The 27,632-nt window shown below is 40.9% G+C and overlaps 3 protein-coding genes and 1 long non-coding RNA gene across 6 annotated transcripts; all 4 read left to right on the forward strand.

Annotated features, from left to right (window-relative positions):
- The first annotated feature begins 359 nt into the window (after positions 1-359).
- Positions 360-10,528, forward strand: LOC129375766 (cilia- and flagella-associated protein 69-like). 2 transcript variants are annotated; one of them, XM_055055021.1, is made up of 22 exons: positions 372-681; positions 1,054-1,113; positions 1,184-1,249; positions 1,352-1,461; positions 1,529-1,605; positions 2,497-2,595; positions 2,796-2,948; positions 3,703-3,880; positions 4,049-4,172; positions 4,246-4,294; positions 4,383-4,492; positions 4,712-4,928; positions 5,546-5,671; positions 5,743-5,858; positions 6,526-6,644; positions 7,270-7,544; positions 7,626-7,763; positions 8,286-8,362; positions 8,628-8,825; positions 9,480-9,566; positions 9,649-9,726; positions 10,234-10,528. In XM_055055021.1, the coding sequence occupies exons 1-22, from the start codon at positions 601-603 to the stop codon at positions 10,321-10,323; spliced, it is 2,628 nt and encodes an 875-aa protein (XP_054910996.1). In that variant the 5' UTR covers positions 372-600; the 3' UTR covers positions 10,324-10,528. The 2 variants fall into 2 exon arrangements, with proteins under 2 accessions (XP_054910997.1, XP_054910996.1); XM_055055022.1 differs by lacking the exons at positions 9,480-9,566; positions 9,649-9,726; positions 10,234-10,528 and having other exon boundaries at positions 360-681; positions 6,526-6,759; positions 8,628-8,796.
- A 190-nt stretch (positions 10,529-10,718) lies between these two features.
- Positions 10,719-14,330, forward strand: LOC129375776 (uncharacterized). The gene is made up of 3 exons (XR_008607669.1): positions 10,719-11,522; positions 12,353-12,420; positions 13,789-14,330. It is a non-coding gene; the product is annotated as an uncharacterized LOC129375776 (long non-coding RNA).
- A 421-nt stretch (positions 14,331-14,751) lies between these two features.
- Positions 14,752-25,252, forward strand: LOC129375767 (Na(+)/H(+) exchanger beta-like). The gene is made up of 12 exons (XM_055055023.1): positions 14,752-15,291; positions 17,930-18,390; positions 18,816-19,066; positions 19,248-19,465; positions 20,058-20,266; positions 20,498-20,587; positions 20,662-20,732; positions 21,303-21,479; positions 22,179-22,296; positions 22,380-22,478; positions 22,579-22,651; positions 23,497-25,252. The coding sequence occupies exons 1-12, from the start codon at positions 15,000-15,002 to the stop codon at positions 23,676-23,678; spliced, it is 2,241 nt and encodes a 746-aa protein (XP_054910998.1). The 5' UTR covers positions 14,752-14,999; the 3' UTR covers positions 23,679-25,252.
- On the forward strand, positions 23,601-27,242 carry LOC129375774 (fatty acid-binding protein, liver-like). 2 transcript variants are annotated; one of them, XM_055055036.1, is made up of 4 exons: positions 23,601-23,680; positions 26,267-26,439; positions 26,942-27,031; positions 27,106-27,241. In XM_055055036.1, the coding sequence occupies exons 1-4, from the start codon at positions 23,638-23,640 to the stop codon at positions 27,154-27,156; spliced, it is 357 nt and encodes a 118-aa protein (XP_054911011.1). In that variant the 5' UTR covers positions 23,601-23,637; the 3' UTR covers positions 27,157-27,241. The 2 variants fall into 2 exon arrangements, with proteins under 2 accessions (XP_054911011.1, XP_054911010.1); XM_055055035.1 differs by lacking the exon at positions 23,601-23,680 and adding an exon at positions 25,960-26,206 and having other exon boundaries at positions 27,106-27,242.
- Positions 27,243-27,632: the final 390 nt, after the last annotated feature.

The following is a 27,632-nucleotide window of genomic DNA, read 5'->3' on the forward strand; positions in this document are numbered from 1 at the left end:
GAAATTACATTATCAATTTGAAAACAACGAAAAGCCAAACCGATGACCTGCAGTGTGACAATCCATTCACTGTTTAAATCTAGAACATTTTCATTAATTCTAATATTCAAGATATTTGTATTTAAGAGATTATGATCTGTAGGCCTATGTAAAATTTAATTAATGCGATATAAAACTTTAAGTGAGCAAATAATGACTTATTAGTACAATTTCTTAGATTCCGAATCTTTACAGAATACCAATATCCAGACAGTGGATGAAATTCTGCCTTCCCAGTTTTAATTTCATCTTTATTGTGTTTTATTATGATTTGCCAGAGTTTAAATTAAGAATTTCCACCTTTCAAGCTAAACTGAACGCACCATCACTTATGCAGCTTTTTGTCGCTTTTTAACAAAGTACCCATAGCAACCAATACAGTCCATTGCCAACTTCGTGGCCCATGATTATAACCGAAATGTTTTTTACTATTTTTACCGGATATTTGCTGCCAGAAACAACTAAATGTAACGCTGCGGTTTTGTTTCAATTAGAGAATATTTTCCTCGCCGCCATCAGGGCGTTTTAACGGCGAACGGAGAGAGTTTTCCTGCTTCCGGGATGGATGTGGGACAAAGTGCGAGCCGGGAGATTTCCGGCGTCAGCCAGAGCGCGTCGTCCTGGACTGCAAGCGTCCAGGAGGTGAAGGCTCCTCGCTGTGTCTCCTCACAGGGAAGAGAAGACTCGTATCAGGGTTTTCATAATAATAATAATAATATCTAAAACCCTAAAGAAATTATTCACAAAATAATCAACTATAAGGACCACAATTAGCAGTAATTGTTGTGTTTGAGAACAGATTTATAAAATATAAAATATGAAAGTTTTCCAATTGTTTTAATATGAAATCAATTAGTATTTTGATGATGACGTCTATTATTTAACAAGAAAATTAAGCTTTCCCTCTTAAAATGTTTATTCTTATTATTTAGTATTTTTTTGAATCAACCACATAATTCCTATTAGTCAACACTTTGCTAGTTTTAAACCAGTGGGATGCTGGTTTTTCTGCAGTCCATTCCCAGAAGTCTGGACCTGATGAAGATTCTTTATCTTCTTCGGGATCCTCTGACGGTCAGTGAAGTGCCATTTTTCCTTCAGTGAAGTTGCGTTTCTGGATCTAATCGCCTGTTTTGTCCTGCAGACGAACCTGACAGGGAGGCACTTGTTTGTCCTGAGGAAGCTGCTGAAGAGGAACAAGTCTGGCTTTGTATCCTCCTTCCTGGATTATCATGTTTTCCTCTTGTCTTGATGGAAAGTTATCATTTTATTTTTCTTTCCTGCACGTTAAATCTTCTTAAAGTATGTTCAGCTTTTAAGGGAACTTGCAGATATAGCCAAGATAATTGACATCTGTGCTGTGAAAGTGATCGAGGAACCTAAATATGCACCGTTTCTGTGTGAAGCTCTTCTAATCAGCAGGTGGGAAACTCAGAAATGTGACTTATTATCAGTTTCTGCATCAGCAGCGTCTCTGTTTTCTGCTCAGGATTCCCTTCCTGAAGGAGAAAGCGTCCGATGACCTGATCTACCCTCAGGACGCCATAAACTTCCTCTCCTGCCTGGGTATGTAGGCCACTGTTTCAACAGATTTACACGTTTATCTGGTTTTTAACTCATTTCCTAGTTATGTGAGAGATGAACCGGCCACTTCTCCACATTTAAAATAAATGAAAAGAGCTGTAGCTGTAGATCCACATCACGACGCATTACAGGGATAAATTATATTGTTTTAGTTTTACTAACTCAAATGTTAAAGTTGTGGCCTGAGTTCTGACTCTGAATCTCTGCAGGGAGCTAAAGATTAGGGTGATGGTGAGGAGGCTCTCCTCCTCACCATCACTGAAAATTACTGAAAATGACTGAAAATTTAATTTAAATAAATAAAAATGTATTGAAATATAAATTATTTACTAATAAACACAAAAGTAGTTTGTTTATAAATAAATAAATGTATTAATTAAAGCAATCAGAAAGTAAAATAAATGGAATAGGAACACATAAATGGAACACAAAGTATTATCAAGTATTGTTGGTGTCGTAGTGCAAATACTTTAGTATTCTTAAAATATGACAAAACTAACATAAAGCAGTATATGTGGGCATATTTTAAGTAAATAACTCTTATAAAAACATAACTTCCAGTTCTATTGGCAGATTATTAAACTGAAGATATTTTTCTCATTTTCAATTCACTGTTTATTTTACGTTTTTGTTATAAGTAAAATAATCTAATCTGAATCAGAACTTTTTCACCAATATTAAGAGATTGACTAAAATAAGCTCATGTGTTGCTATAAAGGTACGTATAAGTTAGTTTTGTCTTATTTTGAGTGTAATCAGAGATTTGCTCTCAAATTGGACTGAAACACTCGATCAGCTGTTGAGTTGCTGCAGCGTCTCTCAGTCGCCGCCATGATGATGAGGAGCAGCAGCGTCTCCTGCGTCTGTCTGCAGGTCGTCTGTTGAAGATCCCAAATCCTGAGATCCAGGAACACGTCGTGGAAACAGTCCAGTCGTTTTTCAGCTCCGAGGCGTCCAAGGATCTGCCTGGAGGTAAATCTTGAAGGAGCTTCACGCCCCAAATTAACCTGAAGGCTCTGATAGTTTAATCTGAAGTGAACAGAGTCATTTTGACCTTGCATTTTATTCCAAACAACAATCATTTCAATAACCGATTCATCCTGATTGTTTTGATTAATTGTCTCAGTCTACTGTTTCTCATTTCCTCTGCGTTGTCCTGTTGTTCTGCTCAGGCGGCTGCACCATCTCTCCGCTCTACCGGCTGCAGCTGGTGGAGCGCAGCGACCTTCCCAAGTTGCTGGTTGAGTCTCTTGCCGCGCTGCAGAACCAGCCGTTCTTCAAGCTGCAGCTGCTGGAAACCCTGCAGCTCCTCTGCAGCTTCTCTGGTGACGAACACTGCGCTCTGCATGCAAGGAGGAAGAAACAGACGCAAATCTCTCCGTGTCTAATCCGCCCAGAACAAGTTTAAAAACCGAGGTTTCATTCAGCGGTTTAGAGATTCAGCCTGTCACCATGATGAAATCTTCTGGATGATAAATTGTCCCAGAAGTTATTGCGATAAACGATGACGTTGTTTGAAGACCAGTTTAGAGTGGTATGATGATAATGTCATCATAATGCAAGAACTTATTCTCAAAGATCAATAAACGTTAAATTCTAATGAACATTTAACCCTGAAACTGGAAGACATTTAAACGTGTCTCTGGAAACAAAATGTCCTTCAAAATAGTTGAGACCAAAACGCCACACTCGAGACTTTATGCAAATCATTGAGCTTGTTTTACATTATCATGCAATTAATTGATATATTGATTATTGCAATAGATCAATATTCTGCTGCCACGAGAAAAAGAGTGTAAACAATATATTTAAACTGTTCTATAGGTTCAGTAATGTCTTCAGTTTATATTTAAACAAAAATACGTTTGTGCATAAAATTCTGTCATTTAAATAAACTTTATTAGCTTGGATTTTTGTTAAATATAGAAATATATCAAACATTTATTCAAAATATATTAGAAACAAATCAAGCTGACTAAATTAGTTTTGTGATCATTTTGAATCGATTCAGGACATAAACTGTGATTCTCAATGGGAGACATTCCCGACTCTTCATCAGTTCTTCTGACCGTTTTGCAGACCTGAACTGCAGGTCGATGGTGGACGCCGGAGCAGCGGCGACCGTGTGTCTGCACATGAACGGGCCCGGCCCGCCGGCCCGGGTCCTGGCCTGCTCCACCGAGATCCTCTGGATGCTGCTGGAGAGCAGCGGCCGGGACGACGCCGTGGCTCAGCTCTGCAGCCTGGACTGCGTGGTGTAGGCGTCTCTACGGCAGGCCACTTTAGCATCAAATCACACTTCAGAGCACTGACATGAAGCCGTCTCATATTTGGTCAAAATCTACTAGTCAGAACATAAAAGCAGATATCTTGAATTACCGTTGCAGATGAACTGATTTTATGTTAAAACGGCCTGCCGTTCCAGGTCTCTGAAGGAAGCGTTTTCATCCGTCCTGGCGCTCACATCCCAGGGCTTTGACCTCCAGCTCAGGAACTGCCTGCTGGTGTTCACGACTCTCATCGCAGAAAATCCAAACTGTCCGCTCATCGTGAGTACGACCGGTTGAAATAAATCACTTCTGCAGACCTGCGTCCTGCTGTTAACCTCTTTCTGATCTGCAGGAGAGCTTGTTTGCCAAACAGCTGCTGGGATACATCACACTTCCAGAAGGTGAGACACTTTTCTCCTCAGCTAGTTTTGTCTTACAAAGTCAGTAAATGTGCTTTTTGAGAAGAATAAAATGTGTTGTTGTTTCAAGTGGAGGTCTCTTCAACGCAGAAACTCACCCACAGCAAAGAAGACCTGAAGATGAAGAAGCTGCTGCTGAATCTGCTGATTTTGTTGTCCAGACACGTTGCTGCTACGCAGGTCGGTCACTCTATGGCAGGCTGTTTTAGCATAAAATCAGCTTCACCGCATTCAGGGTAGTCAGAATATAGATGTGTGAAGACAGAACTAATATTTAGATATCTGTAATGTCTCTATAGGTGATGATAGAAAATAGATTTTATGTTAAAATGGCTTGCCATACATCCTTGAACATGTTGATTCTTGGACATTGAATCAGAATTTTCTTTTTTCCGTCAGCTTTTCAGAGAGGAGCTGGTCATGGTGAGCCTGCTGCGGTTCGTGGATCCACCTCAGAAGGAGCCGGTTTTGCCTCAGAGCGCCATCCTCAGCGAGCAGGAGGAACTGCAGCTGCAGGCGCTGGAGACGCTGGCCAGCATTGCGCCGGTCATGCTGCAAGACTACATGGACTGCCAGGGGAACACGCACCTGCTGCTGCTGCTCGACTGGTGCTGCGGTACGCAGCGCGTTCCTGCCGGAGCCCAGGGCCACGATTTTTATCAAAACTCTCCTGCCTGGAAATTCTGATGTTTTCGTGTCTGTTGTTTGGAAACATAGAGCAAAAGGGACACGTGAAACTTTCCATCATCAGTTTACACCCAGTTCTGTTTAGGACGACTATTAACACAGCAGAAACACAGAATGTTATCAATCAACAGAATATTATCAAAGATCTTAGTGGCCTTGAAATGAAACAAAACTAACTTACAAATGACCTTTCAGCAAAAAAATATTAGATTTTTTTAAGTCAATAATTATTAATGATGAAAAAGTATTTGGTCCATTGATAGTGTTAAATTTCATTTGATTAATTTTAAAGAATTGTTTATTGAAAATAAGCTCCACATTTTGCTGAAAAGCTGCTTTTCAGTTATTTTTGTCTTGTTTCCAATGTGCTCAGGTGTTTGCACTACAAACTAAACAAAACACTTGGTAGCATTTTGTATTTTTGCTTTAGCAGAATATTTTTTCCGTCGTGGATTGGGCACTAAAACTGTTCCTTATAACTCTGGAAATGGAAGCAGATCTTTTTTCCGCCAGACTGAGTGTTTTTTGTTTTGCTCTTGGCTTCAGATGACAGAAACAGGCGGAAGCTGCAGATGCAGCGCTGCATCAGAGTCCTGCGCGCCGTCACGTCTCTGGGGGAAAAGTCCGTCAACCAGGACCTCAGCGACCAGGGAGCCATCCACCAGCTTCTGGGTAACGCCCGCCGAAACCAGCAAAATGGCCGCCGTGAACGCCGAGAGCAGTGAGACGTGTCTCCCTCCCAGGGATTATAGTCCAGCTGGAAGCCGTTTGTGATGAGGGCGATGTGGTGACCATAGAGATGATGTCCAACATCCAGCTGATCCTGTCAGTGCTGTGTGAGACCGACCTGCACAGAAAGGCAAAACATCGCACAACACAAACACAAACACAGCATGGAGAAAAGATCATGCTAAACACAAGTCGGAAAGAAAAGGAGCAGAAAACTAGAGATGGGAAGTTAATCTAAAAGAACCAGATGCTATTTAATTTACCAGGTTTTAAAGTGAAGTTAAAACCCTGAACTTTGGCGCCTTCGTTTACCTTTTTAAAATGTTTTACTTCAGTTTTTTATCTCTTTGTCCAGCACTTTGCTTAAAAGAGCTTCATAAGTAAAGTTATTGGTGTGGCATAAACCTGTAGAAATTAAAACCAGTAAATTACGTTTATTTAAAATAAACTTAAAATTGACATACATAAAAATAAGCAGTAGAATTATATGTATAAATATAATACGGTAAATAGTGTAAAGTCAAATTTTGTGAACTATGCAGATCTAATTTTAGGAGGAAATATTCCCTTTGAACAACTAAACAAACAAAAACAAGGAAAAGAAATGAAAGGTAAAATCTGTTGTAAAAATAAAATGAGAAAAAATAAAATCTGAAAAAATAGCAAACGCCATAAATTACACATTGTAATTTACTGTGAAAACGAGCAGCTGCAGTCGTTTGTCCCTGATGATTTTATCTCGTATCGTAGAGAGTTTCATATGTGTGACGGTGGTCGGATGTTTTGTTGTCTTGCAGGAGCTGTTTGGGGCAGAGGGAGTGGAAATGGTCGTACATTTCCTGAAGAAAGGTTCGGAGAACTTCTACAGCGGTTTGGGACACAACAAGCTGCTGATCTGCACCATCGACTGCGTGTGGTCAGTCCAACCAAACCGGGTCGATTCAGGACACAGTTACAGTTCTGGAGGTTTTCAGCCACCCACACTGGGCAGGAAGGGGTTAACTCAGCTCATCTTCCCAAGAACAAAAAAGGCATTTTAAATTAAAAACAAGGAAATTCTTCTGTTTATTTATAAAATATATAAACATTCAGCCTGAAAACTCAGCTGCAGAGATTATTGTAGTTTTGGAGGATGTTCTCCAAGTAATATGAGAAAAATGTTTTATTATGAGTGAAATAATCTGCAAGTGGAACCAGAGGAACTAGAACTTCATCAATAAAAAGTTCTGAACTTTTTTGTCAATATTCAGGAACTGTTTATTAGAACAATTTCTTACATTACGTTAGTTTTGTCTTATTTCAACTATACTAAGATATTTGCAATAGAATCTGGACCCGAAATACTTGGTGAGATTTTGCAGTGTGTCACTCCCACAGCATGACACTGCCACCACCAGATTGATTAAATTCGACATTCTTGTTCTGAAAACCAGCTGAATGTGTTTGGATGCACTGCTGCCTGTGATCAGCTCATTCTGGACCCTGTTGCTAGAAAAGCTGAGTCGGGTGACTGAAGGCGGACTTTCCGTCCATCCCTCCAGGTCGTGCATCGTCGGCTGCTCCTTCACAGAAGACCAGTTTCTGCAGAAGAACGGCGCCGGCCTGCTGCTGGACTTGCTCCGCTCCAGCCCCAAGTGTGTTCACGGCATCATCCTCTCCATCCTGCTGGACCTGTGCAACAACCCCAACACCCGGCCGCAGGTCCTGGCCTGGAGGGACGCCGAGGGCCAGACGGCCCCCGGAGTCCTGCTGCAGCTCTGGAGGGAGGAGGAGGAGGAGCTGGGCGTTCTGCGGGACAAAAACGGAGGAATTGCAGGTCAGACTGAAACTGATCCACCTGGGAGAACCGGATTCATCTCAGAGATTATCTGTCAGGTTGTTTGTTTTTGCCCTAAAGATCCGGAGAAGCCGCTTCTGACCCGTTTCCAGAACGAGAGCAGCACCCTGTCGTTTCCAGCCGACATGCCGTCCGCCGCCGTGCTGGAGACAATGGAGAACCTGCGAGGGAAGATTTACCTCCTGATGTCCAGCCTGGGTGAGAGAAACAGGAGCGAAACAGAAAAATGAAGGGGAGGACATCAAGCTGACATGTTATTAACATAAAGGAGTTTTTATAAATGTTTCTTGTTGACATGAAGTGACATTCAGTAAATAACGACTCTTAAAGAAAAATTCCACTAAAATTAAAACTTTTAGTTGAATTAAAAGTTTCATTATTCACCAATTCATGATGAACATAAAGACTGATTTATGTTTATGACAGAGTGATGTCAGCCTTATGCAAACTGTTACCAAACTGAATTCTGGGAGAAAAATTCAACTTGGTATTTGGTAAAAATTTATCCCTCTGTCCAGAAAAAACATCTGTCTATAGCAACAAACACATCAAGAAGCAGCGAGTTTCTTCCTTTTCCCACAGGATCTACTGAAAAAACTACTAAGAAGCAGATGTTTCATTTTTGTTTTTAGTTTTTGAAATGCAGAACAATTTGATTTTCTTCTTTTTGTTCCTACTTTTAGTTGATCTGTGTATTTGGGCTCCATGTTTGGGTTTCAGGTTTCCAGGATCTTCCTGGCCTGTCGGTGGGAGATCATGTGACTCTGGGCATCGTCACCAGATACCTGGACTTCAAGGTGACAACCGTTTTCAAATTAAAGGGTTTCACACTGCAAAAACGCACAATTTTACCAAGTATGGACCTTCTTCTTTCTACTGCTCATATCTGACATGTCCTAGACTCACATATGGATGAATTTACAGAAAATGTTAAATATTTTTTTTCCTGCTTAAAGACAGGAATTATGAAACTGTTTCTGTGAAACCCGAAATCAGAAAAATGCTCAAAGCGTCTCCAGTTGCACCGTTTCCTCGGTGAGAAAGTTGTGAGTTTCTCTGCAGGTCTGCGAGGTTTGGAACGAGATCAGGGGCGAACTGAGTCTGGACGGCGTGAAGCCGGTCACCTCTGACCAAAAAGCGCTGCAGTCCATCTCTAAGTCGTCGACGGCAGCGGCGCAGAGCATCATGGAGGAGCAGAGCCGCATCGTGGAGGAGCAGCGGCAGAAGGAGATCCAGGAGGAAATCCGCATCTACGCAAAGGTGCTGCAGAGTTCATGTCAGACGCCTGGAAACGGCCTTCACCACGTTTCCTCTTCTGCATTTACACTTTGTTTTATTTTCAGACATTTTCACCGTTCCACACTCAAGTCAGAAAAGAAAAATCATAAGACAAAACAATGCAGAAATTGATCAACAATATTTAAATTCCTGTCAAAGCATCGACTGAAGAAAGTTCAGTTTGTTATAAAGCAGCTGAAAGTTTCCACGTTTTTCAGGGATTTCAGCCGAAGCTGAAGACAAAACTCATAAAAATGTTTGTATTTAGCAAAAGATTTCTCTAATTGGTTTTTTATTAGAGTTACAAACTATTTTGACTTTTCACAACAATTATTCCACTCCTGAATCCTTCCGACTGAGGTTCATTTGTTTTAACATCATTTTGTTTTTGAAATAAGTCTGTCATAGTTTGTTTAACTAAACCTGTAAAAGAGTTTATTATTGGTTTCCTGCAGGGCCGGTGCTGTTCTGGACTCCATTAAGTCATAAAAGTTTAACGTGAGCAAAGTGAGAAATATTGAAAATAATCCGTTATAATCTGGAAAGCTTCTTGTGGAGCGTGTAGAGAGGTTCATGGGAATATTAATATTCTGTCTTTATTTTCATGAACTCAGGTGAGTTGTTGTTTCTTTTCAGATGAAAACCCACCGGACACAGGATGTACTCGCTGCCAAATACTGGAAGAACTACGTCGCCAGAACTTCAAATTACGACATCCTGAAGGTTTTTTTCCAATTAACAGCTGAAATTATTGTCAGGCTCAACGATGGTTAACCGTTTCCTTCGTCTCCTGGTTTAACTGCAGGAGGAAAAAGCTCAGAGGGAAAAACACCTGAAATCCAAAGCGAAGCCTAAAGTCACTACCGCTGAACGACCTCCGAAGGTCTGACACCAACACTCTGTTTTCCTCTGGTTTCTGTCAAACTAAACAACACAAACATAAAAAGCTGCTTTTCTGGAACCTTCTGGCTGTTTTCTAGAAAAGTTCTGGTTCAGTTCCAGGAAATTAAGTTTTTCAGCCTGGAGATGTTCATGGTCAGTTTCAGGAAAACAGACAGATTCCCCAAAACTCCCCAATATTACAAATGACTCATCTGCAGTAAGAACCACAAAGTTTTACAAAAGTTCTTGGGATTTTCACTGGAAAGTATCGGAGTATTGATGGAAAGTTACCTCTTCGTCTGACTTTATCTGTGGAGCCGTGTTAATTTGGGATCTCCTATGAGGATCTGCATGTTAACTGATGAACATTTCATCGTGTTTCAAAACTTCACGGTTTTGAAACACGATGTCTGTCGGATCAAACGGACGTTTCTGCACAATCTTTTACACGTGGATCTGTGTGTTTTACTCTGATTTCTTATCAGCTGTGATGCTGCTTGTGTTTCAGCAATTCATCACCCACATCCTGGCAGTGAAGACCAGCGATGAGCCGGGTCCTGCAGGGGTCGACGTGTCGCTCGCCAGAACTGTAATCTGAGCCGAACGGACTGAAAAAGAGCCCAGAACCGACGGTACCAAACCTCCTGGTTCGACGTCAGGCTTTTACTCCTGCAGGTCTAAATGCTCCTGCAGTTTTCTGAGCATCGAAACCAAGAGAATAACATTTTCTGCAATAAACAGCTTGCATTTTCTGCGTGGCTGCTTCTGTAAGACAATGAGCAGAAAGTGCAGACGTGACATCACTCAGTCTGCACAGCCTCTTCCTTACAGTCTGGTCGAACACACGGAGGCTTCACCAACAGACTCCTGTCATAAACACGAGTTTTCAGGGCTAATTCATGTTAGCGAAGTTGAAGCAATCTTTTCTGTCTGTGATGTCTGGAAGTTTGCAAAAATCATTTACAATCAAATCAGGATGAAGTGCATGAAAATTCATCTGAGTTACATTTTTACAGTCAATTAAATCAATTCATGAAGAATTTGAACGTCCATTTAAAAATGATTTAAAACCCTTTTTCTGAACATTATTTAACTCTGAGATTGTTGATCTGGTTGGGAACTGAAGCTCTTTTTGGGATTGTTTGTTTTTCTGGTGCTTTTATATTTGCATGTATTGAATGTTTTCTGCTCAGTGAATTTAGTCCCAGAGTTTCTGTTGTTGAGGATATTATGTCCAACTCTAACCATCTTATTATTGGTCAGCTCTGCACAACAGCTTATTCTGAAATGTATTTAATCCTTTATAATAATGTGTTTTACATTATTGTCTTTAGGTCTGTTGACAACAATAACCTACAGTAAGAACCGTGTTATGAATTTTTAACATCTTTATGTAATGAAAGCAGAGGCTTTACGAAAACCCAGAATAACTCAAAAATAAAATGTGAACTTTTCCAGCAGCAGCTTCTCATTAAAGTGAAGCTTAAAGGAGTTTTAGCCCTAAATTGGGAAACTTTTCCAGTGTTTTATGCTCAGTGTTTTCAGGTTACATAAGTCACTGCAGTGCATTAACACAAATGTTCCTTCAAGCGTGCAGCATGCTGCACAGAGCCACTTTTCTCTCGCTGCTCCCATCATTACTGTCTGGACGGCCGAATCATCCGTGACGAACGGAGCGTTTCACGAAGCTTCAGACAAAAGATCCTGGACATGCAGGAGCCTGGTCGGCTCAGCCGGCCGTGAAGCGGATCGCTGCAGCTGCTGGACCTCCAGAGGAACAACTTACTGCTGAAAACTGTGAGAAACATTTTGTTTTACCTAAAGAAGGATGGACTGCTGAGACTGGAGCTAACTGGGACAAACAGCAACTAAACATATTTTAGAGACTTGAGATGTTGTGATTTGGCCTGTTAACTGGAAGTTACATTATCCCACAAGTTACTGTGATAAATGATTATATTGTTGTTTCGATTCCATTTTTCAGTAATGTAATGACTTTATGATGCAAGAACACATTCTCAAAGTTCAACAAACTTTAGGTTGTAATGAACATTTAATACTGAAACTGGAAAACATTTTAAATAAATAAACAACGGCAATAACAAATAAAATGAGTTATGAAGTTTCTGTAAACAAAACTGTCCTTAAAAAGGTTCAGTTGAGATTAAAACACCAGGCAGAAGAATCATCACCATTATTGGTAGGGAAAAAAATACATTTTTGTTCTTGTTTTAATTCATCATTGATTTATTGCAACAGGCCTATTTATTATGCTGATTATTAATGATAATGATAATAAATGTTTCCTTTCTCCCAGAATGGGATTGTCCATGTGGTTTGGTTTATTCTAATATTTATTAAACTGTTAATGTAATGTTTGTTTTGTCCACTAAATATAAAAGGATTGAAGCAAAATCACCAGAATCAATTCAATAATGTTTGTTTTCCTGGTTTTAAAGTACAGAGTAATATTAGAAATCATCTAAAACCAAAATCTGGTGCTGAGTTGTTGTGAATTGATTCATTCAAAGCTCCTTAAAAAGCAAAGTTTCCTGATCTTCCCTGTCGGAGACCTTCAGGTCGCTTCAGACTGATTGACGCTCAGCTCTGGGTTTTAATCTCTTCAGCGTCTCCAGCAGCAGCAGTGATGTTCAGGTTGGGAAGGCTGACTCCAGGATACTACCGACTCCTCCAGGTGAGAGTTCAGTAGAGACCAGGCGATTTTATGTCACTGTTTCTTTAAATAGCTTCTGAGAAGGTGCACATTGTCTAAAGACTTTAATTCACTCAGACAAAAACTCAAGAAACCAACTGAAAAACAAACCTTCCAGCCATCTGACTAGCAAACTAAATTGATCAAACTACTGACCAAAACCCTGACGACTCATCAACCCTCTGGCCAACAAGCAACATGGAAACACACTGGGTGTTCTGGACATGCTGGGTGTTGTGGACATGCTGGGTGTTGTGGACATATCCAACACACTGGGTGTTCTGGATATGTCCAGAACACACTGGGTGTTCTGGACATATCCAAAACACACTGGGTGTTCTGGACATGCTGGGTGTTCTGGATATGTCCAGAACACACTGGGTGTTCTGGACATGCTGGGTGTTGTGGACATGCTGGGTGTTCTGGACATGCTGGGTGTGTGACATGCTGGGTGTTCTGGATATGTCCAGAACACACTGGGTGTTCTGGACATGCTGGGTGTTGTGGACATGCTGGGTGTTCTGGACATATCCAAAACACACTGGGTGTTCTGGATATGTCCAGAACACACTGGGTGTTCTGGACATGCTGGGTGTTCTGGACATATCCAAAACACACTGGGTGTTCTGGATATGTCCAGAACACACTGGGTGTTCTGGACATATCCAAAACACACTGGGTGTTCTGGACATGCTGGGTGTTCTGGATATGTCCTGAACACACTGGGTGTTCTGGACATGCTGGGTGTTCTGGATATGTCCAGAACACACTGGGTGTTCTGGACATGCTGGGTGTTGTGGACATGCTGGGTGTTGTGGACATGCTGGGTGTTGTGGACATGCTGGGTGTTCTGGATATGTCCAGAACACACTGGGGGTTCTGGACATGCTGGGTGTTGTGGACATGCTGGGTGTTGTGGACATGCTGGGTGTTCTGGACATGCTGGGTGTTGTGGACACACTGGGTGTTGTGGACATGCTGGGTGTTGTGGACATGCTGGGTGTTGTGGACATGCTGGGTGTTCTGGATATGTGCGTCAGATTTCCTGGTAGCATTCAGTGAAAGCAGAAGTGAATCTGCTGATATGAGACCAGAACCAGGCCGCTGAGTTCTGCAGGAATGAATGTTTAATGGACACGTTGGACTGAAGATGGAAAGTGTGTGCATTAATATTTCATATGGAGCTGAGGGGCTCATCTCAGGTCGGCTGGCTGATCAATCTGACAAAAACACAAACATGTGTTTCTGGAGTTCAGGTGTGAAAACATTCATAAATTTTCATTTCTTCTTTGCTTTGATGAAAACGACCAGTGGAAAATATTTTGTCCTGCGTGTCCGTCCCTGCTGCAGAGGCAGATGTCCGGCGAGGTTCGGGTCCAGCCCTGCAGCAGCATCCTGGAGCCTGTCGCCCTGACGTTGGCCGCCCTGGGGATGGGAGTGTCTCTGTACAGCGCCAGGCAGATGGCGGCGAGTCGCCAGAAACGTCACTGAGGAGCTTTTTGGGAATGTGACTGAATGTCTTGGGATATTGGAGACGGTTCGATTCTGAGGACGTTCAGGTGTTTGGAAAAAGAGAATTAAAGGAAAATGTGAAGTTTTGTCTGCAGGTGAGACGAGGCAGCAAGTTAAAGACGCGATCAGGGGTTTTCTTTTAGTGCAATATTAATTTTATTAGAAAATTAGACAATTTTACATGAAGTAATTGTTATTGTTGCAGTTCAACAAAAGGACTAATTGATTTATATTTAATGTTTGTCACTATTTCTTCCTCTTCGTCATTTGTTGTATCATGACCAAAACGCTGAAGAAATAACTTTATGCACAACGTCGTCTGACTTTATCAGCCACATGTTGTTAAACACTTGACACCTCTATTAAATAGATTCCTGTACTGTTTGTCTTCTCTTTCATTTTTAATTTAATTAAAAATGAAATCAGCAACTTTTACCTCCAATGAGTATCTTTATTCTCAGTTCTGCTCAAAAAATATTAAAAGAGCCCAAAAAATAACAAGATTGTTTTATGGTTAAAGAATAATATCTATTTATATATTTTTTTAATAAAGTCATTTTTGATTTCATGCTTGTGGAAAATTGAGGTCTGCAGTGTAATGACAAAAATGGTCAGAAAAGCATTTTCATTGCCATTATCTTTTTTTTTTATTCTTTACTGTTTTTTTAATTTAGTTGTGAATATTTGTCCATCAGATTTGAACCTTTTCCATCAAAACCTTTTATCGATCAGGAGATCCAGGCTTCATTAATTCAGAGTCGTGACCATTCCTCTCCAGCAGGTGTCGCTTCAGCTCCGAGTTGCACACAGAAGAGCAGGCTGGAGTTTCTTTGGGGAAACAGCGCCCCCGTGCAGTCTGACTGCGCAGGCGCGGCGTGAGCGCGTGGCCGCGGCGCGCGCCTGCTGATGAACAGCTGACCTGTTTCCTGCGGTGCCTTCTACCTGTGTGCGCAGTTTGAACATGAACGCAGAGTTTCTGCGCAACATCTGCGCCTTCACGTGGCGCGCGCCTCCCTCCAGTCGCTGATCGGAACCGCATCCATCCGAACATGGCCGTGCTCGGTCCAGGATCCGCCTCGTTTCGGTTCGGCTCGGTCCTCCTGATTCTCCTGATCCTCAGCGGTTCTTCCTGGACCAGAGATGTCTTCACTGGACGCAACGACACCAGGCCAGAACCGAACCGGGAGCATCACGACCAGGACCAGGACCGTGGAACCAACACCACGAAACACACCACGAAACACAAGAAGGCTTTCCCCGTCCTCGAGTTGAACTACGATTATGTCCGGATGCCGTTTGAGATTTCCCTGTGGATCCTGCTGGCGCTGCTCATGAAGCTGGGTGAGTCACTTCCAACAAACTTCACTTGATCAGGACGAAACTTCTGGCTGCGCTGAGAAGACAGGTAGAGGTCAAAGGTCATTGCTATAAATAAAGCAATCCAAAGTGCTTTGCGCCATAAAAACATCGCCCAGTGAAACCAGTAGCAACCAGTCCACTATCTAACGTCTTGATCAATATTCCTGTTAATCAATATCAGCTCTGATCCTTGATCTGAAGGAACTTAGTGTTTCTGGAGTTCTGCTGTTTTCTGGAGGTTTGTTCCAGATTTGTGGCGCATAGAAGCTGAGTGCATCTTCCCCGTGTTTGGTTCTGGTTCTGGGGATGCAGAGCAGAACCAGAACCAGAACCAGAACCAGAAGACCATAACTTTATAGTTAGAGAGGTGCTGCAGGTCTGGAGCTGCTGGTTTTCAAGAAAGTGTTATCTTGTCTGTGATATATAATTAGTGATCTTCTGTCGGATCTGTAATATTCTGACTGTGATGGTTTGATGACTCCAGTTTAATTACCAAAACCAGAAGCTTCCCAAAGTCTTGTGTGAAGCGAACCAGAACGTTGAAGTGAAGCACAGTGTTGGCGGTGTGATGGTCTGGGCTCCTTTGTTTCCTCCATTTCAAGGCTTTTCCACACAGGGTCAGATTGGCTGATATAGAGGATAAAACAAACGTAACTTTTAGCTGGAGTCCAAATGAAAGTAAAAGGTAAAGCATCTTTTTATTATAATGTGTTTCCCAGGCATATAGAGGCATTTCATAGCATAATCTAGTAGCTTCAGTTGTTATAAAAATATCAAATATGTCTTAAAATAATTTTAACTTTGTAATTTAACGTCCATCTAGGTAAAGAAAATACCACAGTTTTAAATAAGTGTTTCTATAGGTTGTGGTTATAATATAGGCAGTCGCCATGATTAATGACTTTGATTTTCTTCCAAAGTTAATGATGTTTTATTTAATATAAACCTAACTAAACCCACCTTTGTGAACCCTGTTCCTGGTCTACATCTCTAAAATATAAAAAACAAAACTACCTGACAATTTTCAGCAAAAATATCTAAGGATCTTGTTTTGAGTCAGTCAGTCATTGATGAAAAAGTACTAATTATAAGTGCATAAATTGTATTTTTTAAGTAAAAAAATTCTGCCTCATTTCAGGTGTACTAAGATATTTGCACTAAAAACTGTAAGATTTTGTTTTTACAGTGTGTCATTAAGTCACAGAGGCCACAAAAAAATCATGTCAGGGACCACATAAGGCCCCCGGGCCACACTTTGGACACCCCTGATCTCTGTGGTACTCTGCGGTGAGCGCACTGGGATCTTATCTGCAGTTTGGGGTTGCAGTGAGCAGAAGTTGAAATTAATTTGTTCCTCAGATCAGGTGGAGATGCAGTGAGGCCGAGGCTCCTACTGAGCATGCTCAGTCGTGGTTTATCTGTCGGCGCAGCTGTTGTCTCGCTGGGTCGGACCCACTTCCTGTTCTGATGCGCGGCCCGATAACAACCATCTCAGTGTGCAGAGTGAGGAGGAGGAGGAGGAGGAAGAGGAGCGTCGCCACGCGGACCCGAGTCACATGAGCGCAGAGTTCAGGAGACCTTCAGCTGCTTTCCTGATTCTGCATGACGACAAACTGAAACCTGCAGATGCTTCTACACTTTCAGCTGCAAAATCTCAATCTGGAGTCTCTGTGACCGACTTTGTTCATTAGTTGGTGGAAAATGATTTTATTTCTGGCTATGAGTGAAAAAAAGAGGATTTAAATCACATGACTTGGAGTTTTATTCTAAAAAATGCAAACTGTGCATCTTGTTCCTCTGTCTTCACTGTTCAGACTCTTTATGTTGAAAATGCAGACATGCTGGAGTTTATATAAGATAAATGGGAAATATTAAGTGTAATGCTTCAGGAATCATTTTTTAAATTATACTTCAACTGGAATAAAAACTCCATTTAATGTTTTTACAATTTTTTATTTTAATCCCAGAATTAAAGGTGGTGTTTGAAACTGAAGGAAATGATTAGCAAATGTGCATAAATAATAATAATAATGATAATAATGATGAATGATAAATGTTTTACATGCGTTATTGTGTGTATGTTGTCAACATTATGTTGTGCTACTTTAAATGATTGTTGCTTCAATATCTAAAAGCCCTGCTGCTCTGTTCAGTTCGTCTGTCAAACCTCAACTAACTTCATTAGATTCACTTTACGTTTTTAATGTCTCAGTGACACAAATAATAATAGAAACTGTAGAAGATAAAAAGAGTAAACAAAATATTTTTATTAACCGTTGGAGGCGTTTTGAAGTTTTGAGTGTTTAAATCAGTTTGTTTTGGTTTTTTATTGTTTTTACAGTTTTAGATTAATTGCTCTGAATCTGCTTCTATTTCTGCAAACGTCTTTTTTTAGTTTGCACTCCAGTGAATAATTTATTGATTGCTAATTTTGGTCACGATTATTTGAATGATCTATTGATCGTGATTAATCGTTTCAGCTAAATCAGACGAAACGTTACCAAAGTAAGTTCTACTGTCTGTAAACCAGAGGAACAGTTTTGATGAGTTTCCAGCTTTGGGACATTTTGAAGCAACAAGTTTCTTTATTAACTGAATCCGAGTTTTGTTCTCCCCAAAGGTTTCCACATCATTCCCAGAGTTTCCCACGTCGTTCCAGAGAGCTGCCTGCTGATCTTCGTCGGGCTGCTTGTTGGCGGCGTCATCAAAGCGATCAAGGAGAAGGCGCCGGTCATGGACACCAAGCTCTTCTTCCTCTACCTGCTGCCGCCCATCATCCTCGACGCCGGCTACTTCCTGCCCATCCGGGCCTTCACCGAGAACATGGGCACCATCCTGGTGTTCGCGGTGGTGGGGACGCTGTGGAACGCCTTCTTCGTCGGCGGGATGATGTTCGCCGTGTGCCAGATCGAGGCCGCCGCGGCCGCCCACGTGAGCCTGCTGTCCTGCCTGCTGTTCGGCTCCATCATCTCGGCCGTGGACCCGGTGGCGGTTCTGGCCGTGTTCGAGGAAATCCACATCAACGAGCTGCTGCACATCCTGGTGTTTGGAGAGTCGCTGCTTAACGATGCGGTGACGGTGGTAAGATGGACGCCTCACTACTGTTACAAGCGTGAGAAAATCATTTTAACATGAAAAGCTCAGAGCTTTCTGCTTGACTCAGCATTAAATACTGAGTTTATTTTTCAATTAACTGATCAATAAGGTGATGAACAGAGTCTGAGAGTAACTACATTTACTTAATCATACTCATAGATAAAAGTTTTATTTGCCATAAATACATTTTTATGTGTTTGACACAGTTTTGGTAAAATTACTGCTCTGTGCTGTTCTTTCAGGAAATGATCTTTTTTTCCAGTTAACGATTAATGGATGACTAAATTAACTATTACTTCTAGAACTGATTAGTCATGATTAATCGTTTCATCTCTAGTTTTCAGATGTATTAGTTTTAGCTTTGCTCAGATTTTGACGCAGCGTCTGCCTTGCGGTGTTTCTGCCCACAGGTTTTGTATCACCTGTTTGAGGAGTTTTCCCACGCAGAAACTGTTACCATTGGCGACGCCTTCCTGGGCGTGGTCTCGTTCTTCGTGGTTTCGCTCGGCGGCATCCTGGCGGGTGTCATCTACGGCGTCCTGGCTGCCTTCACGTCCCGCTTCACCTCGCACTCCCGCGTCATCGAGCCGCTGTTCGTCTTCCTCTACAGCTACATGGCGTACCTCTCTGCAGAGGTCTTCCATCTGTCTGGGATCATGTCGTAAGTGGAAAAATAAGATAAACCCAGATGTCAGGGAAATCTCGCGTCCCGTCCAGGTTTAGTTGCCGTTCCTGGCGGCTCGGTGTCAGATACCGCAGCAGAGGTCCAGCGGTCAGGATGAAACATTCTCTCATGTCGCTGTTGAGCTTTTGAGAACTTCATCACCTCCTTTTTCTCAAAGCTTGATTGCCTGTGGCGTCGTCATGCGGCCGTATGTGGAGGCCAACATCTCCCACAAGTCCTACACCACCATCAAATACTTCCTGAAGATGTGGAGCAGCGTGAGCGAGACGCTGATCTTCATCTTCCTCGGGGTTTCCACAGTGGAAGGCCCTCACAACTGGAACTGGATCTTTGTGATCTCCACTCTCGTCTTCTGCCTCCTTTCCAGAGTGTTGGGTCAGTTTAAGCAGAGGGCTGAGACCATTAATCAGATTAATCGTTACCAATTGATTGTTGAAATAATGTCATGACGTTACGGTCTAGACTTTTTCAACTTGCTTTAAGGTGTGGTAGTCTGAAGACATTGAAAAGTTATAAAACTCATTATTCTGGGCTTTAGCAAGTAGAAATCATGTTGGAGTCGACTGATTGAACGGGCTGAAATGATTAATCACTTTAATCCTGATTAATTGTTGAAATAATGACTTTTTCAATATATTTAAGCTATATTATTTAGTACATTTATTTAGTTACCTAAATAAGCCTATTAAATAATCTAAATTAGCTACTTAGCTAGTAAAATTTAGTTATTTACATTGACTAAGTTTAGCTAATAGCTGTTTGGTTTTCAGACATTTTCTACACATTAATAACAAAGCTACTAACTTGTCAACTTAGATTTTTCTAACAATAAAGTTATGTTGTTATTTTGAAGATAGAAAGTTTAATTATCTACTCGTCCACATTTTTTGACAAAATATTTTTTCTGCTTTTATTCTCTGCTGTTTTCTGTGGAACCTGACTCTGTCTGTCTTCCCGTGTATTTCAGGAGTCGTTGGCCTCACCTTCATTATCAATAAGTTTCGTATTGTGAAGCTGACCAAAAAGGACCAGTTCATCGTGGCCTACGGTGGCCTGCGAGGTGCCATTGCCTTTTCTCTGGGATACCTGATACATGAGGATCGGGACAACAAAAACACCAAGGGCATGTTCCTCACCGCCATCATCACAGTGATCTTCTTCACCGTCTTTGTGCAGGTGGCATTATTTAAATGTTTTGTAAGCTTTCATTGGCTCTAGTAGTTGATCGTTAATTCACAGCAAAGTGGTAATGAGAGAAGCGGAGACATGCAGGAAATGTCGCCAGGCCGGGAATCAAACCTGTGACAGCCGCTTTATGCTTAATCCTGGCACCACCACCCAAATGTTTGTGTTTTTAAAATGATTAGAGCAACCTGTCTGTAAATTGAAACTGGTTCCTGTCCTCAGGGGATGACCATCAGGCCTCTGGTGGAGCTGCTGGCAGTGAAAAAGAAGAAGGAGAGCAAACCGTCAATAAACGAGGAGATTCACACTCAGGTGGGACTTTCAGCCGTTGATACAAACCAAATAACGTAAAAATGACTGGATTTTAATTTAAAGCTTGTCAATAGTTCCTGGACCACCTGCTGACAGGAATCGAAGACATCTGTGGACATTATGGACATCATCACTGGAAGGACAAGTAGGACATTTCAAACGTTTATCCTCTCTCCTCTATGTCAATGTCTGATGAACAAAATGGAATTAAAATTTAGTTTTAACAGTTTCTGAGGATTGAAAACCAAAATCAGCTGCTCAGCCATGATGGCAGCATCATGCTGTGGGACCGGAAAGCTCCATAAATCCTTCATAATCACAGAGCAAAACTTGTTAGACCTGAACATGCAGCCACAGGTTTACATCAAAGCTGATTTACAGTTTAGGATGTCCTAGTCAAAGTCCAGACCTAAATCCAACTTGGAACATGAACAAATGACAATAACTTCAATTTAAATTCTTTTATTAGGCTTCTTTCAGCTCTAAATATTCCAGAGCTATATTTGAGGATTTTGTGAGGAAGAAAACGCAGGAAGTGGTTTGTTGGTTTGTTTTTGCAGAAAAAGGCGACGCTACGTTGGTAAAGAAATCATGTTTGTGCTTTTAGCTGAGTTAAACGTTTCCTAATTCACTTTAAATCAAAGTCATCTGAATTCAGTGGATAAAACTGGATTTAAGGTTTCAGGTTCAGGAAAGTTTTATTTTTCTGTTTCAGGCTGAGTCGCTTCAACAAGACGTACGTGAAGAAGTGGCTGATCGCAGGCGAGCGCTCCAGCGAGCCGCAGCTCATCTCCTTCTACAACAAAATGGAGATGAAGCAGGCCATGATGCTGGTGGAGAGCGGGAGCGCCGCCAAGCTGCCCTCCGTCATGGCCGCCGCCACCGCCGCCCAGTCAGTCTCTCTCTTTAGATTTATTGTTTTCATGCCTTCCTGTTGAATTCCAGTTACACCAGTTTGATATGCAGAGCTGTAGAAAGTGTTTAATCAGCAATCCCTCATACTGGACAAGCATGAGGCGACAGTGGAAAGGAAAAACTCCATTTAAGCTTTAATCTGAGCGAGCAGCTGGGGTTGGAGAAGAACCAGACACACAAAAAACACAGAATCAGGACCAGGAGAAGTTTCTATTACTGGAAAAGTCCCAAAAATTTTGGATGAGGAGTACCTTCTGTGTTAAAAAGTACCAAAATGTATACTTACTATCTCAAAGCTGCTCAGGTCCGGGTGTACCTTCTATGTTAAAAAGGTTCAGAGTTAAAAAGTTAAAATAGGCCCAGAAAATTTGGGTGGGGAGTACCTTCTATGTAAAAAAACATTATACAAAAAACACAGAAGCTCTGATCCAAGATCACCTTCTGTTAAAATCCCAAAAATGTAGAAGGTCTGGTTCAGAAGTACTTTCTATGTGAAAGGAAAAGTCCAAGAAATAAAAAACTTCTAGTCCAGGAGAACCTTCTATGTTAGTTACTTTCTATGTGACATAAATTTGACTTCTGTGTGATTAATTTGCTCCTTTCACAAGAGAAGAAAGTATTTCTAATTTAGTTTTTATTTCTTAAATCTTAGCTTTTATTCCCTCTTTCCTTAAAGAAACGCGGAGCAGCAGAGAGAACCGACAGCAGAGCGAATGATCCCCAAGATCTCAAAGACCCGCGAAGCCGAGATCCGCCGGATCCTTCGGGCCAACCTGCAGAACACGCGGAAGAGGGTGAGGAAGAGCGACGATGATGATGAAGGTTCTCACTTCCTGTTGCTACAGGAAGTCAGCTTTTTCCCCTCTCTGTCTCTCAGCTGCGCTCCTACAGCAGACACGACCTCTTCATGGACCCGTTTGAGGACAACCTGAGCGAGGTCCGCTTCCGGCGGCAGCGGGTCGAGATGGAGCGGCGGGTGAGTTCCGGTTCTGGTTCACCATCAGAACCGGGCCAGTCCATCGGTACCGAACCGGTCCATCAGGACCTCCGCCTGTAACGCTCTCTGTCCCCTGCAGATGAGCCATTACCTCACCGTTCCGGCGAAGCGACAGGAAACGCCGTCGGTCCGGAAGGTTTGGTTCCAACCAGGTTGGTTTGCATGGAAACGGACGCCGTCAGAAACATCAAAACTTTTCATGTTTTTTTAACTGACGTTTTATAACCGCCACAGGAGAAAGAGACTTCAAAGTTGAAAATAGAGATGCCCGATATATCGGCACCAACATCAGTATCGGACCGATTAATAAAACTGCACCGATATTAAGAAACAATATTTATTTTTCATCTGGTTGCCCTCTGTTTCTAGTCATTTTCTTTCTCATCACAGGATTAGAAACGATAGGCAAATATATGAAATATTTGTAAATATCAGTAATCTGATTTTCATTTCAGTAAAAAGTTTTTCCCTCCTCATAACTTTCCAGTCTCCGTCAACAATCGCTCAGGTTCATGTCCTCTAAGAAACTAAACAGTCAAACTTTCAACACAAATTATTCAAATTTAAATCTCTTCTGAAAACAGAGGCATTGTTTCAAAGTTTGTCCACCAGGTGGCGCTCAGATCATCTAAATCTGATGAAACAAACAGGTTTTTAATACTTTTTTAATGAAAAAATTAGTTTGTTTATGAGACACTGTCTGCTTAAAATATTTTATTATTTAAACATGAACTGTGGTTCTGATCCAATAAATTATCACAACCAGGATCTCAGTTTGAATTTCATGTCAAATATTTTCTAAAATTACTGCAGATTTTGCTGCAGATCTCATTTATTTTCTTATTTTATTTTATTTTTGTGTGATTGAAATATTTTAATACAAATTGCTGGGATGTGATGCACCTTTCAGGCCTTCATCAGTGATTTTTATTCTTGAAAATAAATTCAATTGAATAATTGTTGCTTTCTTTAATTGTTTTAATTTTATTTTTTTAAGAGGACAAAGTCTACACCTACAATGAGAACGATAGTTCCAGGCCGTCTGACAGCGCCGCCCTGCTGGACGAGTCGAATCGGAGCGCAGACGGCCAATCGGAGAGGCAGAAACCGACTCGCTGCCTGAGCGATCCGGGTCCCGATGAGGATGAGGAAGGAATCAGCTTCCGCTCGTCTCGATGAAGGTTTCCTCTCTGGACCGTTTGTTTTTCATGTGTGATGTGAAGCGACGCATTTCAGTGTTTTAAGCACCAAACGGACTCATCCGGGCATTACAAAGCACAAAGAAAGATCATCAATGAAGCAGTTGATCGATCAGTTTTACAGCTGAATGAGTCATCAGTCAGTTAATTTTATAATTAATAAAAGAGTAAAAAGGAAACAGCTGGAGGGATGGAGGAAGCCATCTTGGAGGAATTTACTGCATATAATCTATAAATATCCAGCCTAAGAAGAGATTTCGGACCTGGATGCAGTTTGGTCGACTCACAGATCAGAGATGAGCCATCTAGAATGACCACCGGGGGGCGCTTCAATCACTCCAGATCATTTGGTCCTGGTTCATCCTGGTTCATCCTGGTTCATCCTGGTTCATCCTGGTTCGTCCTGGTTCATCATGGTTCGTCCTGGTTCGTCCTGGTTCGTCCTGGTTCGTCCTGGTTCATCCTGGTTCGTCCCGGAGACGGACCGACTCTAAACACCGGCTGCTCCCACCGCTGTCAGAAGCTTCAGTGACTTCAGGTCCTGTTTGTAAAGTTACACTGTTAAAAATTAACAGCAACAGTTTGGATTATTTAGCCTGTCATGAAAACAATGGGAATACGTTTTTCAAAGTTTCACCAAGTTATTCATATATAAATGTCAGTGTTTCAAACTGGATATTTAATGAGCGAGCTGATTAGTAAGGATGAGTTAATAAACTTTTAGTTTGGAGCTACATATTTAACTCCAAGCTAACTTCCTTGCTCCCAACTAAATAGCGAACTTTCTGACTAGTTTGAATCTGATATTTGTAAATTAATGAATGACATGGTGAAAATAAGTCTTTGAAAAAAAAAAAGTTTTCTGATCTGGTTAAATAACTCAGAATATTGCTGTTAATTTTTGACAGTGTAACTTTCCAAACTGCACTCCCAGACGGTGAGATTACATCACTTCCGCCCCCTGGTGGCTGGGGTGACCAAACTACGTCCAGCTCTTCCTGCGTAGCAAATTGTTTATTTCACTGTAAATCAGTTGCTCTTCAAAGCTTGAACTATGTGTATCTGTCTGTCTTTTTTGCTGATTTTGTGCATAAAGACAGCATGAATTAAGCTGAGCACATCACTGCAGACACCAAACGCTGCTGTGCTGATTCTTTAGTGATCATTTTCGAATAATTTTGTGTTTTTCAACAAGCTTGTGCCTTATTCAGTTGCATTTCATTTATCTTAATATCATGAGATGAACTGAACAAAAACCTCAACATATTTTCCATGTCATTAAAAGATAAATATTGCAAAGGTGACCAAATGTCTGAACGACCTTTAATCACCTTCGGACTCATCCTGTTGCCTCAGGGACTCAAACGTCGGATCCCGGCTGCTGAAGGAAAACTCCGGTTTGAAGATTCAAATAGGATGTGATGTTTCATCTACTTCCTCCTAACTAAGCTTTAACGTCTGTCTGCATCTCCTGTGAATTACAAGCTTTTATATTTTGTGTTGTAGAAATCTGTCACTTGAAGAAAAACTATCATAAAATACGTTTACTGTGAATTTGGCTCAGTTTGTTGTTTATGGTGTTGAAACCATTTATTCCAGGAACTTTATTACTAAGTGAAACACATGCGGATATTTAAAACTTCATTTTTGTTATTTATTATAATTTTTGTCTTGCAGATAATTCAAACATGAAATTGAAAATTATAATATTACACCAGACCAATAAAAAAACATTTTGATGCAGACATGAAGCTTAAATGATGATTATGTTTAATATTTGTTTAAAGGTTAGTTTTCAATAAAATTATGTGCCAAATTGATGGTTGAATAATAGAAAGTGAAAGTGTTAGGTTTTACTTCATTATGTATTCTCATTTAATATTTTATTTACTTACATAATTTTTCAAATATTTCATCACTGCATTTTCTCCTTTGTCTATTAATTTACAGATTTATTCTTATTAAATCAAATAGGGTTTCATTTAATTAAAAAGATAGAAAATAATAAAATGGAAAAAATAATTTTTAAAAATGTTTTACCAAATTAAAACTTATTTAATACAGAATATTAAAAAAATGTTGAAATGAAATAGAGAAGGAAATAAAATGGAAGACTAAAAAATATTGATAATAAATTAATACTGTTGAAAATAAGTTAGGAAAGTTCCATTTTTAATTATTTTTGATATAACATTTGGTGCAGTAATTTGCCTAATCTGGCAGGATTGATCCTCCATAGAGGAGAACATACAAACGCAGATGTTAGTGTGGAAAACGTTGGTAAAAAGTGCAATAATGACGCATGTTGGACTGCTGGAAAGCTCTGTCCTCAAAGGAAATACCACTGACACACAGCAGGGAGCCAAAAATCCCCAACCTGGCAACCCGCTGCTGATGTTACTTTGACTATAACCTCTGAACACACAACTCAAGCAGCAGTTATGGACTTCAGCGGCACCTGGAAGGTTTACTCTGAGGAAAACCTGGAAGAATTCCTCAAAGTCATTGGTAAGAAGACGATTAAATTGCACTTCTTTCCCCCTACATGTCCTTAAACGCATCTTTCAGGGGCGCCAGAGATGGTGGTGAAGATGCGTAAAGATGTGAAACCAGAGCTGGTAATCAAGCAGAACGGCAGAGACTTCACCTGCACCATGAAGACTCCGTTCTGCAGCCACGTCAACTGCTTCACCGTCGGGAAGGAGTCGGAAATCCGCGCCCTGGACGGCAGGAAGGTCAAGGTGATCCAAACTTCTGCCTACACGGAGAAAACAGGAGAAAAAGAAGGAGAAGAGTTTAAAAATCAAACATTTGCAAAAAAAAAAAACTCAAAACTTTTTTAGATTAATCTTAGAAATTTTGAAGAAGAAACGAGAACATTTCTGAGCTTGAAAAGTGGAAAAATTTCTAGAAGAAAACCTCAAAAGAATTTAGATTGATTTCAGAGATTTTCTGGAAAAAACCTATGGATTCCTGAGTTTCAAAAATATTCAACTTTTTAAACTTTATAATTTCTAAAAGCCAAAAAATATCTGAGTTTTCTTGCAAATTTTCCACTTTTCACTCTCAGAAATGTCAAGTTTTTCCCCTAGAAAATTTCTGAGTTGTTTTCTGGTGGAAATTTACTTCTTCTTGTTTGTTTCTACAGTTTCTGATTAACTGTTGTATACATCAGACCTGATTGAAATGTGTTTGCAGAAAGCTTTAGGATCCGTTTATTGCCTTATTCCCTTTCCGACGCAGTGCACCGTCAGGGAAGAGGATGGGAAGCTGATCTGTGAGACGTCAAAGTTCACGTCTGTCCGAGAAATCCAAGGAGACGAAATGATCGATGTGAGGAGCCAACACGAAAATCAGAGTTTTATTGTCCTTACTTAGCTATTTAAAGTTATCTTTTTCTTTTCCAGACTATCACCGCTGGATCTGTCACGTTCATCAGCAGAAGCAAACGAGTCTGATCAGCACATATGCAACCTGGTTCATCTCATTTAAAGCCATGGGCCTTTATTTTGATCAGGAATACTGCAAAATAAAAGATATTTTTAAGAAAAATGTGTTCTGTTCAGTTTGCTAAACTGTTCATTCATTATATTTCAGTAATAAATGCTCCAACTGGTGATGACTTGGGGACCATTCATTAAAAATTATTTATATAATATCTATATTCCAGTGAATTTATGTCTTATCTTATAATATTAAGGTAAGATCAGTTTAGCTGATCTGGAGGTGTAATACCAGAGCATGGTCTAACACTGTGGTGTTAGTGTAGCGCCAATTAATACCCGAGGGTATTAATTAGTTAATACCCTCAGTCAATACCTGAGGGTTTTCACTGATGTAAAATGGTTGCCTTCAATCATCCTGGTTCTGGTTCTGTTGGCTCCTCCTGTTCCTTTCCTTACAGACAGAGATTTTAATCTGAATTATTAAGTTT

This window comes from Poeciliopsis prolifica, unplaced genomic scaffold (assembly GCF_027474105.1).
Source record: "Poeciliopsis prolifica strain line A6 unplaced genomic scaffold, Auburn_PproV2 SCAFFOLD041, whole genome shotgun sequence".
In the NCBI taxonomy this organism is placed as follows: Eukaryota; Metazoa; Chordata; class Actinopteri; order Cyprinodontiformes; family Poeciliidae; genus Poeciliopsis; species Poeciliopsis prolifica.

Bases quoted from the DNA above. Each gene is read 5' to 3' on its own strand.
- LOC129375774 (XM_055055035.1), top strand. From the start codon at position 26,140: ATGGACTTCAGCGGCACCTGGAAGGTTTACTCTGAGGAAAACCTGGAA. The intron at 26,207-26,266 runs GTAAGAAGACGA...CGCATCTTTCAG, and splicing joins AGAATTCCTCAAAGTCATTG to GGGCGCCAGAGATGGTGGTG. The intron at 26,440-26,941 runs GTGATCCAAACT...TTTCCGACGCAG, and splicing joins TGGACGGCAGGAAGGTCAAG to TGCACCGTCAGGGAAGAGGA.
- LOC129375766 (XM_055055021.1), top strand. From the start codon at position 601: ATGGATGTGGGACAAAGTGCGAGCCGGGAGATTTCCGGCGTCAGCCAG. The intron at 8,363-8,627 runs GTGACAACCGTT...GTTTCTCTGCAG, and splicing joins CCAGATACCTGGACTTCAAG to GTCTGCGAGGTTTGGAACGA. The intron at 9,727-10,233 runs GTCTGACACCAA...CTTGTGTTTCAG, and splicing joins CCGCTGAACGACCTCCGAAG to CAATTCATCACCCACATCCT.
- LOC129375767 (XM_055055023.1), top strand. From the start codon at position 15,000: ATGGCCGTGCTCGGTCCAGGATCCGCCTCGTTTCGGTTCGGCTCGGTC. The intron at 20,267-20,497 runs GTGGCATTATTT...TCCTGTCCTCAG, and splicing joins TCTTCACCGTCTTTGTGCAG to GGGATGACCATCAGGCCTCT. The intron at 21,480-22,178 runs GTCAGTCTCTCT...CTTTCCTTAAAG, and splicing joins GCCGCCGCCACCGCCGCCCA to AAACGCGGAGCAGCAGAGAG.